Below are 18,797 nucleotides of genomic sequence, written 5' to 3' on the forward strand. Positions count from 1 at the left end.
CATCTGTCATTTAAAATCGAATCCATTTGGGGAAAATATGAACTTCCATGACGTTTATGATTTCTTTAAAAAATTTGCTAACTGGTGGTTGAGCTATTGCCAATTTGAAATCGTTGCCAGTAACTTCCCTCCTCTATAATTCGTAAGGTGATTGCGAGCCTCAATATTATTGGAATCGATGATGAACGTTGCGCAATCGGTACCCTGTTATTTATTTCATTCAACAAATATCTAAATGCTTCTTTGGACAATCTAAAGTACTGCTTAAATCTGTTAAAGGGTATAAAAGCTTCACTACAATGGGCAGGTTCAGACAACATAAGGGGCTTCATTTGCAGTCAACTTCATTCTTTGAACATACATTTTGATCAAGGCAACTAGTTAGATTTTCAACTGTCATAATCTTCAAACTTGGAACTTTACTTCAATAACCTCTACAAAAATAACTTGTACAAAAAATATCAAAAACATTGTCTACAAAAAAACGCCTCAGGCAAGCTACAAATCCATCACGATTTGTATTTTGTATTGTAGAGAAATATTACTTATATTTTTTCCAATTTGACAAGGAACCCTTTTACACAAATGATTAAATGAAATTGTGCAGAAAATAAATAATTCATGGAGTAATAAAGTTCAGCTTTCAGTAGAATTTAAAAACATCATCAATTATCATTGTAACATAAGTCCACTTGACTTGATAGTTAGGCAGATTTTTTTTGACTAACTTTCCAGTCAACTTTCCATTAAAGTTGAAAGGCAATTTTTTGGCAGCTGGCCAATCAGATTCTAGAAACTTGCCTTGCTTTATTGCCTTGCTTTCTTGCCTTGTTGTCTGAACCTGCCCAATTTAATTTCAAAAAGTGAACTCACTTTGAATCAGGCAAATCAAATGGATTTGAGGTTTGTCTTATCTGCTTTCTTTTTATAATTAATTGTGCCTTTTCAAACTTCGCACTCCATTTTCTTCATCATCATTACTATCGCTACTCGTGTTGTAATACATTTCTACACTTATCATTTTAATTACTTATTTATTTACCAATAATTAAATAAGACCGCATTTGTTAAACATTGAACAATGATTTTTATTTAGACTTTAATTTCATTTTGCAGATGTTTGTTGCTTTTGCATCGTTTAAAAATCTGCTACAAACTCGTCGCGTCGAAGAACTTATGGAATGCCACTTAAAAAACGACACGTCAGAGAAAACGAGAGTCGTCGAAAAAACAAGACGGTAATAGGCTTGAGTGTTAACAGGTATTTTTTAAGGTTTGAAGTAACTGAAAAGGATTTAAATGCAATAGAACAAGTCATGTTAATATTGATCCCTGGACTTTCCAGTCAACATTGTAGCTGCACATTATTCTTCTTGGAGATGGGGTTTATAAACGAAAAGCATTATTCCCGAAGAACAGATATCTTTAAGGCATATTCTGCTTAACGTTTTCGCACTTAAGAGGATATGAACACCGTTATAAAGATTAAACACAGAACGAACAATTAGGAAGGGAGGATGGGATTAGAAAGGATATACCGATGCACATTGGTTTGAATGTCTGCACATTGTAATGAGTGAGAAACATTGAGTCTGGTAAACCATTGCACATTCGTGTAGTGCGACTAAAAACAAAATCTCTGTAATTTACAGTACATGCGAAAGTGGGCTCAAGGGTAAACTGATGAACATTCCTTGAAGAACGGGTATTACGGTTGAATTGTTTAAGGGGAGGAATGCATTTGGTTATTTCACTAGATCTTTGCTTATGAAAATAGCGATAAAATAATGACAGATGTGGAACCTTACGACGACGTACGGTGCTCAAGAGATACAAAAGTTTCACTCCTCAGGCAAGCCCAACGTTTATGGAGCTCTCTTTTGAATTTTGTCCAAGAGACTCAAGTGGTTTATTGGAACACCTGCCTAGATATTGGAATTATACTCGAGTTTTGGACGAATATAGACTTTATTAATTGTAGACAAATCAGATGGGGTAAAAGACTTCTTGCATCGACGCAGAAGACCTTAACACTTAGCAGCATTTTTGGCGATATCGAATACACTACTCAAGTGGCTTGTAATGCACATACCTAGAACTGAAAACTGTTCAGTCTCCTCGATGCAAGTACCACTGATAAATACTTGCATTGGGGGAGCGACAGGATAGAATAAAATTCTACACGGGTTTTGATTCCCATTTTCTGTCAAGATCAGAATTTAATGAGCTTATCATTCGCTGCAGTTCGTAGTCCACATTCGAAGAGCAAGTATAAGAACCTAAAAACGAATATGAAAAGCTGAGGGTACTGTCAACAGCGAAACAATAAACTGGGTAAGAAGTTTCAGACAAAAGATCGTTTATAAAAATAAGGAAGAGTGTCGGAGACACTGCTCTGGGGAATACCAGCGTTTAATTTGTGAAGTCTTTGAGTTTTTTTAATTCGCTTAATTTTTCTTCTGAAGTATTTGTAAATTAAAGTTCATTCACAATTCTTTTTGAAGGATTTAGATCAGGCAGTTTCACTTTATATGAATATTTTACAGTGCTGTTACTTTGGCCTGAATATAAAAAAAGTGGCTGGGATGCGACCCACACTGATTACTTCCCATCCCTTCTGTCGATTTGTCTTGCTTAAAAGTTTGTAGGTTTTCGTGTTGGTTTAAAAAAGTTGTCAGTTAAATTATTCTTAAAAATTTGGTATGTGTATCACCAACCAACTTTGTTAAGACCAACGTGCTGTTATTTACAAGACTTATATACGTCCAAAGCTTGAGTATAACTCCCATATCTGGGCTGGTGCTCCTGCAGCTTACTAAAGCCTCTTGGATAGTATTGAACGTAGAGCATTTAGATTGATTGGTGATATTACCATCATAAGATCATTTACGTCACTTGAACATCGTCGAAATGTTCCTTGTCTCACCCTGTTTTACCGTTATTTTAATGGTTTATGCTCTAGAGAAATAGCCAGTTGCATTGCTCCCCTTAAACAGTTCAACCGTAATACTCGCGCTTCTAGGAATGCTCATCAATATACCCTCGAGCCCATCTTCGGTAGTACTGTCAAGTATAGAGATTCGTTCTTTAGCCGCACTATGCGAATGTGGAATGCCTTGCCACTCTCTGTCTTTCCCAGCTATTGCAATATTCAGGAATTCAAAACCAATGTGCACCGACATCTCCTTTCAACCCCTCTCTCCCTTTCCTAGTGCTCACACTGTGTCTACATAATAAGGGTAATATATCCCCTTGAGTGTGCGCTTATTATAAAAAAAAAAATACCAACAATATTTTTTATATGAAGAATTAGTTTAGCTTGAAAATCTAGTTTTGTTGAATAGATTTTTATTCGAAAACAAATTTTTACCAATGAATAGACGAATGAAATTAATTTGAGAGATGTCAAGAACCGAACATCAATTTTTACAAAATTGCGTACTATTTTTTTGTAGATTTTAACGGACTGTTGGATCTTTATAAAAAAAAAACTACTGAATATCGAAAACAATATTTTTAATTTTTGAAAACCTATTTGAGTCAGAAGTAAAATTTTACCAAGTTTTAGTATTGTTTTTCTATTAGGTTTTTATTTTTTGTAAAAAAAACTGTCAATTGAATTTTTCTCAAAATTTTACTGACTATTGACAACAATATTTTTTTGAAAGATAAAATTAGCTTAAAGCCAATATCTTAAAGTTTTGATAAGATATTTGAGTCGAAAATCAACTTTTACCAACTTTTATTAATTTTTTTGTCCAGGTATTTTATTGTAAAAAAAAACTGTTAAGTAAAAATTAGTTCGAATCCATAATCTCAAATTTTTGAAAAGATATTTGAATCAAAAATCAATTTTTATTAACTTTTGTTAAATTTTCTTCTAAGTTTTTATTTTTTATAAAAAATACTGTCAATTCGATTTTCTCAAAATTTTACCCGATATTAAAAACGTTTTTTTCGTTGCACAAAACTGTTTTGGATATAAAATCATTTTGTATTCGTAAAATTTTCGAGGTGGCAAATTGTTTTTTTAGTATTTTTGATTTATAAAAAAACGTTGATTGGATTTTTTTCCAAAAATATACTGATTTGGATATCACGTTACAATATATTATATAAAATTTAAGTCAAGTCTCTAGCGTCATTGGTTCGTAAGATATTAAGGGCCAACCAGAATTTTCACCTTTTTATAAACTGCTATGGTAAAAAAACCACCTCCTCAATTCTCTTGAGAACCCTTTCTGCATCTTTCTGCTTTATTATCTGAATAACAAAATTTATTTCAAGTCGATATCTCTTCTGGTTCTTGAGCTATGGAAGACGAAAAAACGTCGCTAACGTGTACGCACGTCTAGGGACCTTGAAACGTCGAGAAATGTCAAAATTTTCAATTTGACAAATCGGGCCCATTACAAAAATTTCCTATGGGAAGTTATAAACACTAAAATGTTGAATAATAAATAATTAAAATAATTATTAAATTGTAGGTCCTGTTTTTGTTGGAATAAATGTGAGAAAGGGGAAAAGGAAAATGGCAAAACATTATCTTTTCTTTCATTTTGTGAAACTGTTCGATTTTTGTATCCACACGAGTATTTGCGAGTTCCTTCAAATCAATGTTTTGTTACTAAATTATTAAAAAGAAGCAGAATGTATAGTTTAAAAAATAGAGTTTATATAATAATTAAAATATATAACTAACTTAACGTTTTTTTTTGTATAAACAAATATTATGAACTAATGCAGAGTTTTTTATTTATCTTCTTCATTTTTAATACAAACGTCATTGGCAGGTGATGTATCTGGAACTATGAGCTCGCTTTCACCGACATCCAATTCCGGTTCAATTTTCGGTGGGAGTTCTGTGTCAGAATTTCGATTGAGATTTACTGTTGTAACTGACATTGCGGACTGAGCAGTTACCTTTGCAGTTCTTCTAGAACTTCTTCGGGAAGATAAAGGCTTGACATGTATTGTTCTTTTTCTATATCCGATTATCTTTTTTTGACTATCGTAAATAGGTATGAATTGCTGGCCTCTTGTTTTAATTGCTTTGTCCCTTGGCCCAGAGGACAAATATGATTGCAAAAACTTCAAAGTGCAATTAGCATCTTCCAAAGACAATGAATAATCACCCAGAACATCATTCATTCGAGTTAATCTCTCAGACCCGGAGGCAAATTTTAAGTAATTTGCATTCTGTTCAAGAAGCGAATTTATTCGCGCACAAACAGAACTAAACTCGGGACGTTCGTTTTTTACAACGGACTCTTGTACTCCACTCTCAGATTCGGTATCTTGCTTAATAACCGGAGGTACAAATGTTTTGTTAATTTCCAAATCTTTTCTGGTTATAATTTTAGTTTTCATCACAATAAATGCCGGAAGCTCAAAAATTTTAAACTTCGGATTATTTTGGTCGGGTCCGAATGAGTTTGTTGAACTTGTGAAGCCATTTGAATCTGTGATATTTATTTCAGGGCTGACATTTAATTTAATTTTATTCAGAAAAGAATCATTTGATAAAAGATTTGTCGGTGGCCTGAATTGTAGAACACCAGTGTCATCATTATTTTCTTTCTTTGGTTCCACAATTTCAACATCGCAAGGGGCTTTTGTACTTTTTTGTGGGGCTGGATTTTGAAACGATATACAATTTTCTGCAAGTGCTACTGGATTTGACTCTGACGTGCAATCTGTAGAAGGATAATATACACAAATAATCAATTGAGTTTAAAGGTATGTGAGTAATAACAATTATGCATTTTAAATTTAGTTTTAACGAAATGACTGACAAAACAACAGACTTTTATTTAATATGATTTTCAATATTTAAAGTAAAAAAGGGAAGAGCAAAAAAGAAAGCTCAAGGTTTTATTTCGTTTGAATACAAATTTCCGCCTTTACATCTTTTTTTACTCTTTTCGTTAAAACGACAACTGTAACAATGGTAAATGTCTTACCTTTTCTTAAACAAAGTTCCTTTTCTTTTACAATTTCAGTGACCTCGCTTTGTTTAGATTGGCTTTTGTCCTTTGGTTTAAGTAATCTAGTATTTTTATTTGTGGGTGAACTTTCTTCTTTGTTATTTTCAATATTCGTGTTCTCTGCAGAGGTTGGTAATGGCGACACTTTCGGTTGATTGGAAACATTGCAAGGCGACTTTTGAACACTGTTCTGTTCTTTTCTATTAGAAGTTACTTCAATATTTTGATATACTTTTGGATCATCCTTTGTCAGGTTTTCCGTTCTCAAAGAAGGTATTCTATCGTTGTCCAAGCCACTTGATACGTTTTGTACACTTTGTTTTTCACAAGTTATGTGATCGGATAGGCACGATGTTTTTGAACTGATATTTTCTGTAGAATCGGGCACCAAAGGAGGGGGCTTTATATTACTTTGATCTAATGTGTTTACGTGGGTGGCTTTTTTCTTCCTTCCTCTCTTTCCTTTGGTTTTTATCGCTGTGTTATCAGCTGAATCTGTAGAAAGCCGTTGTGAAGTTTTTAGTGTAGAATCAGGAATAGTAGTTCCCGTGATCAAAACATCTGATTTGGTAGAAACTTTTTTTGATTCATCCAATAATTTAGGTGGTTCCAGATTTAAGCAGGTTTTAGCGGATTTCAACAGTTTTGCAACAATATTTTTACTCAGTCTAATGTCAAAACCACGCTGCTCAAATAAATGTTCCTGTTGTGGTTTTTCGTTATTTACCTATTATTGAAATATAAAAACTGAATAAGCAAACAAAATAAATACACATAATAATTTTAGCTGCAAAGATAAATAAATGCCTACAATATTGGGACTTGATAACTTATGCAAAATTTCTACCGAAGTTCGGAGTTGGTGTTTGCAACTTTAAAAGCATTAACGCTAAACAAGTTAAGTGCCGAAATTTGAGTCTATATATTCGTTTAGTGCTACAAGCAACAAGCCCTGCAGCACACCATCAATGAGTAAGTTTGTCAACAGAGTTAAGGCAGAAACTATACCTTTTAAACTGCTGTTAAACATGACTATGTTCTGCCATTTCTAACATATGAATTAGAGACCTGGATGCTCGAAGTAGATAAACAAATCTACCTCGAAGAAGATACAAATTAGGTAGCGTAGCAAAACCATTCCTATGAGCGAGTCACTTAAGTGATTGAGGGGACCTTCAGTTTTAATGCCAAAACCGAGCGGCTGATTTAAAAAAAAGCAGTTTTGCTAACAAGAATTATTTTTAAAGGATTTGTAAAGTCCTGTCAAAAGTAGTATCCAAGACCATTCCACCCAAAGAACTATGAAGCTGATATCGTGACAAAAAATAAGCTCGGTGGGCCTAGACAATTTGTCTTGCATGAAAATCAATAAGCCCGGAAACTGTGTGTAGTGTATTTTATGGTGGCAGACCATACTCACAATGGAGAGATGGCGTAGAACAGGGCGCTCAAAGGGCGCAAGGTAATGCTCCGAAAAATCTCCAACTAACGGGTATGTCCAAAAAAATCATAATTTACGTAAAAAAGTAATCCATTTAACCGCACCAATTGATTTTAATGATTTTATTTTGTTTGTTCAATTTCGTCTTGCCGTATACTTATTTTAGTGTGAAGAAAAATGATGCAATAGAGACAGCGGCGGCGTTAGAGATTTCTTTAGGTTTTGAGTTTGATAGTTTGTCTAGTACCTACTAGTGCCGCGTTGATCAATTTTACAGAAAAAAGATCAGTTAAAAGGATGTACCACGAATCATATTTGAATTTTGGATTTGCTGAGACAAGTGGCAACAAATCTTAATTCGCAATTTGCCGCCAATTGTTGTCGAACAGTGCAATGTTTGCAGCAAAAATCAAACGTCACTTTGCAGGGATTCATCTAGATTGCAAAAGCAAACTGACTGATTTCTTCAAAGGAAAGTATGCTAAACTTACTTAATCTCAAATCATTATTACTTATCACTCAAAAGCAGTGAACGAAAATTTGTTGATGCCATCCTACTTGTTAAGTTTCCAAATAGCGCAAACTGGTGAAGCACATACCATTACTGAAAACTTAATAAAGCCATGTGTCAAGGACATTGTTGAAGGTTTTTTGGGTTAAAACGACAAATAATTTGTTGACACCGTTCCTTTGTCAAATAACACAATATCAAGACGAATCGGAGACTTAGCGGAGAATGTGAAAGATACTTTATTTTTACGAATGTCACAAAATTTGAGCTGCAAATGGATGAATCAACGAATGTTGCAGGGTTGGCGATTTTAATAGTATTTGTTCGCTACCAATATCTACAATCCTTTCAAGGAGATCTGCTCTTCTGCAAGCCGCCGTTGCCAACTACTACAACAGGTGCTGACATTTTTAATTTGATTGAGAATTTTGTTTATTGCAATTGACATACCATGGGTTAACTGCGTGGATGTATGCACGGACGGTGCCAAAGTTTGGACTGGAATAACGTCCAATGCCATCGCAAGAATAAAGCAAATTGTTAAAGGAAGCACCAAACCATTGCGTTCTACACCGTCATGCCTGCGCAATGAATAAAATGCCGGTTTCCCTTAAAGACGTGTTGGACGAAAGCGTGAAAATAATTAATTTTATTAAATCACGGCCAAAGAATACAAGGCTTTTTCATTGAAGACAACTTACACATGTTGTGGAAAGAGCGTTGGTTATGGAAATTGGTGTATCTGTCAGATATATACATATATTTAAAAAATAAATGATTTTAGGGTATCACTTCAGGTACTGCGTGATACATGTAACTGCGAAAAATTTCTCACGCAAAAAGTGATCCGCGACTAAAAAAGATTAAGAACCGCTGCTCTAGACTATTTTCTTCGGGGTTTCGTTAAGTCATTAACGTATGCAAACAAGCGGTATCGGCCAAAATATGTGTGCATTTGAATCAATTTTATTATATTTACAGCATTGAAAAAACGCTGTGTTTAAAAGATGTAGTTTGGTGTTTTATTACAATTTCAACTTTTTGTTACTTTAACACGTACCTTTTTGGAGACATCGGTTGTCTAGTATTAGTGTTTGCAGTAAGTGTTATGAAATTATAAAAATCCTTTAATTGAACTGATTAAAACACAAGTTTGTTAAACCAAGAACACGGAACGTAATTAATAAATAACTTACAATTCACCGTAAGCAATTTAAAAAACAACCAGTTGTACTCCAAATGGCTCTTAGAAATTTAAATCTATCATAACAACAAAAATTCGATGGGACAGCAAAGAAAGAACTGATAGTGAAATATTTTCGAGTTTTAAAAACATTCAAAAATGTTCTTGAAAAATAAAAACCTCAAAGACTAGGGCTCAAAAATTATAAGCAGACTTATCGGACGTTGACCTAAAAGAATGGAACGAACAATATCCATTGCAAATTTCAGATGAAAAACGTTCACCAATTTCCGCCTGAACTATCACAAGGCGTTTGGTCGTTACTTGACCTTATGAGCATATTTGAAGCACGAAGCTAATGATTAACAAGGGACGATAGCAGAACCAGAGGCTTCATTATAAATGACTTCTGTTTTTATGCCACGAATTGAAATAATATATGGAAGGATTTATGCGACTCACCTCAAAAATTAAAGTCAGACTTATCGAACGTTGACCTAAAACAAATGAACGAACAATATCCATTGCATTTTCGTTTGGTCGTTACTTGACCTTTTGAACATATTTTAAGCACGAAGCCAATGATTTAAAAAGACGATAGCAGAACCAGAGGCTTCTTTACAAATGACTTCTGTTTTTATGCAGCGAATTGAAATGATATATAGAAGGATTTATGCGACTCAGCTCAAGCTGGTAATATGAGACTTGTTAAAGGAGACCAGGACTCGGGTTATCGAGTTGATGAAGAATGCCCAATGTTTTAAATTTAATATTATTTTTTATTTTGACATAACGGAAGTGATTAACGATTTTCCTACAATCTATCAGCAAGCCCATTTTTTTGGAATTTTGAGTTTTTTTTTAAACTTATTATTAATTTTTTTTTATAAAAATGGCTTTCAAGGAATATTTTATGCCTTTTGGGAATTAACAAGTTTTTATTATTATTAATATCATACTTACCATTTCTGTATTTTGTGGAATTTTGGGACCACTTGAATTCAACAGAAACTTATTTATGTTTTCTAAGCATTTTTCCGTCACGCGATCTCTATTAGATTGTTTACCATATTTCCGTTCATGATGTTTGGTTGGACTTTTGCTTCCAGTTCTTTCTGCTGATATAGAACTGTCTTTGGTACTTAGATTACAATCTAAGAGATTCTTTGCTTCTTGTACCAAATTCTTTTTCTCAGGCACATTTGTTTTTAAACAGTTCTTTTCTTTATGATTATTTTCCGTTGAAAAAAATGTTTCAATTGCGTTATTAGAATTTAGAATTTCGGTAACTTTTTTGGGTGTTATTTGTACATTGTTGTCTAGAGAATTTTCCTTTGTAACAAGTGCACTATCTAAATCCTTGGACTGCGTTTCCAGAGCTATGTCTTTAGTTGTACTAGTTTCTGCGTCAAGTTTATTTCCATTTGAGCAATATTTCAAACTAGTATCAAGCCAATGAAAAGTTTCATTTACTATTTGGTGTGTAACGTTAGTTTTACTACCAAAATTTTCAAGGCATTTTTCTCTTAGGTTTCGCTCGTTTATATTTTCAACATTCGTGTTTCCATTTTTGTCATTTGATATTTTTTGACTTACAACTTTTTCTAAAGAAGTATCTTTTTTACTATATGAACTATCTAAAATATTTTCCGAGGTTTTTAAAAGTTTATCTTTGTTATTGGAACTTGAGACCGGCTCATTATGTTCACAAGTTTCTTTCTCAGTGCTACCTTTTGATGAAAGGTCATTTGTTGGATGTGGATTTTCTTGTAAAACAACAGCAATATTTTTCTCTGGATTGCTTACGCATTTTGCCGGTTCAATCAATCTTTTATTTACTTTGTCCTCAAATTGATTTTTAGTGACGTTACTTTCAGAATTCGGCAGAGCTAATGGCGGTTTTAGAGGTATTTCTTTTACTTTGAGATTGCTAGGTGGCTTAATTGACTTTAGACTAAAATGTCCAAATGATATACCGGTGCTCTTGATAGGCGTTGTTTGGCTTTGATGATGATGAATGGGTGTTTCTGAATCGATTCTCTTCATATTTTTCGGACTTGAAAATATAACTTTATCTTTTCCTTTCAGTAATTCCGTGTCAGGATTTTTTGGCGACTTTATATTTGTCGATTTTTCAATAGGACTCTTCTGTTGATTGTTGTTTTTAAAAGTACATGAATTATTGACTTGGCTCATATTTGTTTCTCCTGTATTAAGAATGGTTTTAACTTGCGGAACAGCATCAATTATTTTAGTTGTTAAAGAACTTTGAGTTTCATCTTCGTGATTAGTTGAACTAGTCATTTTTTTAAGTGAGAATTTAGATCTATCTGGAAATAGAAACTTCTTGCCGTTTTTTTTAACAACTAGCTTCCCACTTGAGCTAATTTTTTTCTTTTCAAATGACAATTGACTTTTCTTTTTCTCAACATTTGTGGGATTGCCTTTTAGCTGCTTCTGATTTATTGAAGATTTACTGGTGAAGTTATCAGCCGATTTATGTTTACCTAAAAAGATTGTTTGGTTTGGTTAACAATTCAAGGATTTTGATATATTTTTAAAAACAAATTATAATACTACTAACATTGTTACTGGTCGTTTTATTATAATTGATCTACGGATTTTTATAAGATTGTATGAGCTCCAATTTCTTGAATTGACATTCAAATAAACTGGTAAGTTCTAAATGGAACTGTTCTTTCCCAATGCTGATTTCCAAACCACTCTAAGTATAGTGGAAAGAAAAACGGATATATTAAATATTAATACACGATTTCAATTACTGATAAATGATATTAAATAAATACATTAGGTGGCGCAACAGTCGATTGAGAACTAGGGCCTAGTGACTTACAACTCTCAACCATTCCTGTGTACAAATAATGTTGTCAGGAATGGAGGAGACCTACAGTTTTAAGCCGAATTGAGAAAGTAGTTTTCATGACAAGAATTACTATTGGAGTATTTGTCAATTTCCCGCAGTCAGTACCTACGAACAAAACTTGAAAAGGGTCCAAGGGTTTGAACTCAAGACATGGCATGACAGTCCTACGAATTTACCATCACGCCACGGGTACTACTGATAAATTAATTTTAGTTTTGAAAATTCGATAAATGCTAGATATCGATAATGCGCGATTTTTATTTGTTATTCTTTATGAAATTGTGAATAATTCTTTATAAAAATTACCTGATTTTTGTACTTCCTTGGATGAATTGAAACTACTGCCATATTTAAATTTCTTATACTCCGCTTTTGATACAGTGTCATTCATATTTTTTCTCTTACATTTCTGTTTTTTAGTGTCTTCAGATGACAAAAGTGTCTCCAAACCAAAAATATCCTCATTGTAGTCATCTGAAACTACACTTTTGTTTGCATTATTTTGACTTCTAAATAAACTTTTACAATAACATACAATTCAATGAATCCGAACAAATATCAGATATTTCCGCCGTATCCAAGTTAAATTCCATTGAGAAATCATCAACTGCATGTTTTTCAACAGCGTAGTCAAGAAATGAATCATCTTCTATAACTGAAAATAATGGGTTTAAAAAATATCACAATCAAAAATTATTTCTATTAATTTACCTTTATTAGAAACATTGCCATCGAGCTTCGAGATACAATCCAAATTTGATATAGTTTGAAATTTAGCATCAGTTGGGACAAAGGGAGGACTTATTGAAGACAATTTAAATGTTTTCTTAAAAAAGAAGACATACAAAAATAGAAAATATTATTACGTTTAAATGGATTTAAAAAAAACAAAGCAGCGTCGCTTTTAAGAATAGTTTATGCATTGTAACCAAAATGTGTGTTTTTCATTTAATAAGCTAAGTACCAATCTGTTATATGAATTTCCACTACCGGTACATTTGTCACCTTCCAACCTCATTGTTCATCCCCAAGGTTGTAAGTTTTTTCTTGAAATTCGATATGAATTTTTAGTTTTTATTTTATATCAAATCATCAGAAATAAAGCTTTGATATTCTATTTTTCGAGTTAATATTTTGTAGATCGAAGGTTTTTATCACTAATACATCTATATAATATATCACTATATTTTGGATATGAAGATGACTTCGACATTATGGCAAAGACCAAACGAGCAGCAACGGGTATCGAGTCTGAAGCGAACAAAATGGTGATTAACGAGGACAAATAGAAGTATTTACTGTCATCGAATTGAGTCGATTACCATCGTAGACTCAGTCAAAATGTGACCATTGATAGGTATAGTATGAATTTATCTATCTGCAAATGACATCAGCGCTGAAATCAAACGTAGAATTACTCTTGCTAATCACTGCTTCTTTGGCTTAAATAGGCAATTGAGAAATAAAGCCCTATTCCGAAGTACCAAGGATACAGTGTACAAAACCTAATCAACCAAGTCTTACTGTATGATTCAGAAGCATGGACTCTTTCAAAGGTGGATGAAGGATTTTTCGGTATCTGCGAGAGGAGGGTTCTGCAGGCACTGTATAAAACCTTAATGGTCCAAGTCTTACTGTATGGTGCAGAAGATTGGACTCTTTCCAAGGTGGATGAAGGATCTTTTGGTATCCGTGAGAGGAGGATTCTGCGTACGATATACGGACCGGTTTGTGTCGACAGGCAAAATAATATCTCAAGGAAGATACAATCACGAATATACGAGCTGTACAGGGACTTACCACTGGTAAAAAAAACTACGTGCTCAACGATTAAGATGGCTAGGGCATATAGAGCGAATGGACATAGAAGCTCCACCCCGTAAGGTATTAAACGCTAAGCAGAGGCAGACCTCATCTCCGGTAGAGTGATCAATTTGAGGCCGACACACACCGCCTGGAGGCACCAAGCTAGAGATTGAGTAGGCTGGCGGGATCTATCACTTGAGGCCCAGGATCACGATACGCACGCAAACTTGTAAACGTTCAGTGTGAACGATTCTCAAAAACTTTTTTCCAAAGTCTAGATTTTGGATTTGGTGTAAAAAGGCTATTACTTTCTTCGATTTCTGCAAACAAATGTCAAAAATAAGATTGCTATTTATTAGATACAGCTAAAAAAAGCAGAAGGACAAGGCTAAAAAGCAAAGAAATATTTAGAAAAACCAAAACACGATACAAATCTAATATTAAGAAAATGTGTTTTATGTAGGTTTTGAATTCATTTCAAAATGAACTCTCTTCTCCTATAAGGTCAACTCCAATTAAAACTAGCTACCTTACCCTTGGCGAAATCGGGAAATCTACTATAATTCCAAATTTCCTTAGCTTCGTGCGTACATGTTTGCTTTTAGATTCTCTGTAAATAAGTTTTATTCACGTAAATTAATATTATTATTAATATATTATTACTGATATTTTTTTAAAATTTCATTTTAAGACTCTGATAATCACATTTTTGGTAGAAATAAATGTTCCGTATTTGAATGCTTTGACATTCGGAAACGAAAATTTCACTTTCAGAATTGATATTATGTAAGTAGTAGGTTTCATTCCGTTTTAGAAATAGAGAGTACAAAATATTTGTACTTTCGGATGGCTCAAGATTATACTAAAGATGAAAATAAACATGTTGTATCATATCGAAATGGAATAAGATGGAGATGAGTTCAATATTTAATGTATTTTTAGTATTTTTTTAGGGCAAAAATTCGGCCACGTTCGCTGTGTCTAAGAGGACAACTCGTTGTGTCGAGGAGAACAACTTTTCCGGAAACGAGAATTGTGTACTCAAAACTAGTCCGCCATGGGTTGTGTTAAAAGAATGATTCTCATTTTTATAGCATCATGATTCCAAAATGTAATTAATCACGTTTGTAGGACAAGCCGTTTTAGAGAGACACCTCAAAATATTTTCAGTATTACGCAGTTTTCCAACAAGGAGAACGTAAGTGTCGGGTTAAATGGTCTATCGGCTTCAATTCTTGAGTCATCTTAATTTTGTGAAGGTGTAAACTAAGGTCATTAGAGGTCAGGAACAGTTTTTAAATGGATATTTGACTTTGTTTTCTTTTGATTAGAATTGAAAATTTGTTCAGTTGTGAAGTTATTTTTTGCTAAAAATGTTTTTTTTTCTATTTTGATACAGCTGATACTTTTATATTCAAGTCTAATTGAATCAATATTAATAACAAGTTTATGAACTTTGTGTTCAAATACTTTTTTAAACAAAACCAGAAGAACTTAACACTGCAAAATATATATTCACTTTGTAAATTCTTTTTATTATTCGAATGAAAACAATTATGATTTGTTCACATAAGAACGACTTAGGAGCTGAGATATGGCACTTCTAAACAATTGCGTAAATCTGTGGGTACTGTAAATTTAAATGTATAGGAACTTGGTTTCTTAGACAAACGCTGATATAATTAAATTACCCTTTTCTGAAATTAAAAAGTTAATCGCAAAAATTTGCAACAAATTCATTTGTTTTTCTGTTTTAATAAAGAAATTAATTGTTATCCTTAAACATTTAATTAATTCGGACCCAGTTTATATGAAAAGCTATATATCGATTGTAGGGAAAAATCGTAGAAAAATATTATTACCGAATGACTTCGATGAGGACTTGTTTTGTCGCTTTTAAGTTTACGGAAGTGTCATTCAGGTTCTTTTTAAGAAGATTAACAGAAAACTGACATCAACTACAAACCAAGAATCTGCTCTCTACTAAAAATTTAATTGCCGAAGAAAGAAATTTAGAAATAATTACATTTTTACATTTTACATTATACATTACTCAGCACATAAATGTACAAAGTAGAAAACACAGTACCTTGAGCGACTAAGACTATATAAAGTGATAACAACACAAGACATTAATACAAGACAGAAGGACAGAAGTGAAAGAACAGACAGAAATCATTTATTTCTGCAGATTCTATTAAAAGCGATAATTTTTTATCCAAAGGGGAAAGAAATTGTGTGATAAGGACATATGAGATTCTGTTCGCCTTTTGAATTACACAAATCAAATCGTTTGTAACTACATGCGAAATTGTTCGTTTTTTCTTTACTTTCATTAATATTGATATGATTGATAATTTGTTTTTAAAAAAATTAGCATTAAGGGGTCATCCCATGTGATGGGTTCAAAAAATCGTTTTTTTTTCATAAATTGCTAGAATACGGTAGTAAAGGGATTTTTCAAAATTAGAAGTCGTTTTAAAGATATAGCAGTTAGAATAAGCTGCTGTTCAGAGCGCTGAGTTGGGAATCGACATTGTGTACGGTCGGCTTTATACCATATGAATATATGTATGTACGTTCATACAGTTTCAATAGGCTTAAACGGGAATTTCTATAGTTGTTAAATATTTTACCGTTATTAAATATTTTAAGTTATTTTAGTCTTGGTTCAACGTCGAAGAGTGCAACAACTCAAAATTACGCTTTTTCATAATGAGTGGACGTAAAGGAAGTACGAGTGGAAATGTTCATCCTAGTCGTAGTAAAAAAAAGAAATTTTTGTGGAAATCGTTTTACCACCCAAAATGAAACGGAATTTACTTCAGCTTCGGCAAAAAAAACTCAAAAATGGCATGAACATGGAGGTTCCATCGCTTCGAATTTCGCGTATTTATTTTGTAATTTGTTTCTGTGTTTGCCGCGATTTCTGAAAAGGTTATATGCAAAACTTTTAAAAGCGATGTATCTATATCCCAATCAAGTTTTCGAGGGTTAGGTTTCAAAATCAAATTATCGTGTGAGTATGAAAAACAGACAATTATAAACACGAGCCCGTTGATTGAGAATGCGTTTGAAATTAATCGCGATTTGCATTTGTGATGCGATTATGAGGAGTTGGTCACGAAGGAATAAATCTTTTCTGCAGCTTCATGTTCGGGTATTGGAAATTCAACTCATACTGCACTACTACAAAACATTCAAATTGCCACATCTTCACTGTTTGAAACTTTATTATCATTCGCTGTCACGCAAGAAAAAACTTTGAATGAAGAAGCAGGAAACCCAAAGGATGAATTGACTGTGTCTGGTGATGGTATCTGGAAGAAAAGAGGTTTTTCATCTCTATTTGGAGCTTCTACATTGATTGGAAAGTACACCGGGAAAGTCTTAGATGTTATGATCATGAGTAGTTTTTGTGGTGCATGTAATAAGTGGAAAAGTAAAAAACCAGCGGATTCTTTAGAGTACGAAATGTGGTATGAAACGCATGTAGATGAATGCACCATAAACCATACCGGAAGTTCTGGTAAAATGGAAATAAGTGCTATCACGCAAATGTTTTTGAAATCCATGTAAAAATATGGGGTAAAGTATATTACAAACATTACATGCTAAACCGTATGGAGATAATGTAGTAATAAAAAAAGAATGTGTGGGTCACGTAGAAAAGAGGATGGGAACACGACTTCGGGCTGTTAAAAAAGATAAAACAAATAAAGGAATCGGTGGGAAAGGACCAGGTAAGCTTACTGATAAAGTTATTCAGGAAATTACGAAATTCTACGGATAAGCTATTCGACGTCATCCAGACTCGCTTGAAAATTCGAAAGTAATGTCGGTTATGGGATGCCCTATAGGCCACGAAACCCATACTTATGTTGGGAGACGTGATGAAAAGCGAATCTCACGTTCTGAGCGACGCGTAAGTGATGCGGTTAAACAAGCCAGAATTGATTCAAGAGCTGAACAATCTGCTTTAAAAGAGTTTCAAGAAGAAGAGGAAGGAATACTCTATGGAACAGGCATCGCCGATTGAAAGGTAAGTTGATATTTTCATAGTTAAGAGGACTTGAAACTTTAAACGAGTTTTTCTCAAAACTTTGTTTTTCAAACTTTCCTCCATCGTATCTTAAAAACGGCTTGACCGAATCACTTGAAATTTGATGGGTTGGATTAAGCACTTGTAAACCCATGAACTATCGACAAGCAAAAATTCCAAATATTTCGATTTTTTTATAGCAAAAAACAAACGCAAAATTCGCGTAAAATGTTTGGTATATTCATTTGATTATAGTTCATTCCATTCATTTAGGCTCACAGAATAAAACGCCGTTTACTTTTTTTTGTTTTAAATAAGCCAATCAGCAGGATCGTAGAGGAAGTGTGAGCCCATTTTTTCGAGGTGGAGTTGTTCACACCGGTGTAACTCGTGTTCTTTAAAATATTTCTAATCCAAATTTTATATTTATACTGTCTAACTATGATAATAAATGATAATAAACTTAATAAAGTTGTATCTATTTACTGGTCGTAAAAAAAAATCCTAAAAATTCCTTAAAATACAGGACGTCACAAAATAATACAAATTAATAATACAAATTAATACAAATTTTAAATCGCGTTTTTGTGTTAATTTCTTTCATTGTTCTTTGCTCCGATCCGAAGCTTCCTTAAGAGACAATTCGCTGATATGCAGAGGTGACATTCTGTATCGTACACGCGAATAATCGTTTTCGTGTCTGCGAAAGATTTTTTTCATGTAACTTAAATTCATGTAACTTAAATTATAGATTTATTTAACGATTCGGTTGAACAAAATAGCCTTCAAATATGTGTTAGCGAATATACCCATAAAAACAGGGACGAGAGTCACTTATATTTTGATGCTTTGCTCTACTTTATACATATTCAGTGGAAGTAATTAAATAAAGTATTAGGCGAGTTCTTAACATCGCTGGAAACCAAAATTTTCCAGGAATGGA

At 33.2% G+C, this 18,797-nt stretch overlaps 1 protein-coding gene across 3 annotated transcripts in view; it reads right to left on the reverse strand.

Annotated features, from left to right (window-relative positions):
• Positions 1–4,653: 4,653 nt before the first annotated feature.
• The window catches only part of LOC129951069 (uncharacterized), a 29,227-nt gene continuing 15,083 nt past the window's right edge, over positions 4,654–18,797 (reverse strand). Inside the window, exons 6-11 of one of the 3 annotated variants that reach the window (XM_056063076.1) lie at positions 12,718–12,832; positions 12,542–12,655; positions 12,313–12,486; positions 10,086–11,629; positions 5,964–6,714; positions 4,654–5,696 (exon numbers count right to left, since the gene is read on the reverse strand). In XM_056063076.1, the coding sequence (XP_055919051.1) occupies positions 4,753–5,696; positions 5,964–6,714; positions 10,086–11,629; positions 12,313–12,486; positions 12,542–12,655; positions 12,718–12,832 (3,642 nt within the window). In that variant the 3' untranslated portion in view covers positions 4,654–4,752. Of the gene's footprint in view, positions 5,697–5,963; positions 6,715–10,085; positions 11,630–12,312; positions 12,492–12,541; positions 12,662–12,717; positions 12,833–18,797 lie in introns of those variants that run through there. The other 2 variants (XM_056063075.1, XM_056063077.1) reach the window with 2 other exon arrangements.

Source organism: Eupeodes corollae, chromosome 3 (genome assembly GCF_945859685.1).
Source record: "Eupeodes corollae chromosome 3, idEupCoro1.1, whole genome shotgun sequence".
In the NCBI taxonomy this organism is placed as follows: domain Eukaryota; kingdom Metazoa; phylum Arthropoda; class Insecta; order Diptera; family Syrphidae; genus Eupeodes; species Eupeodes corollae.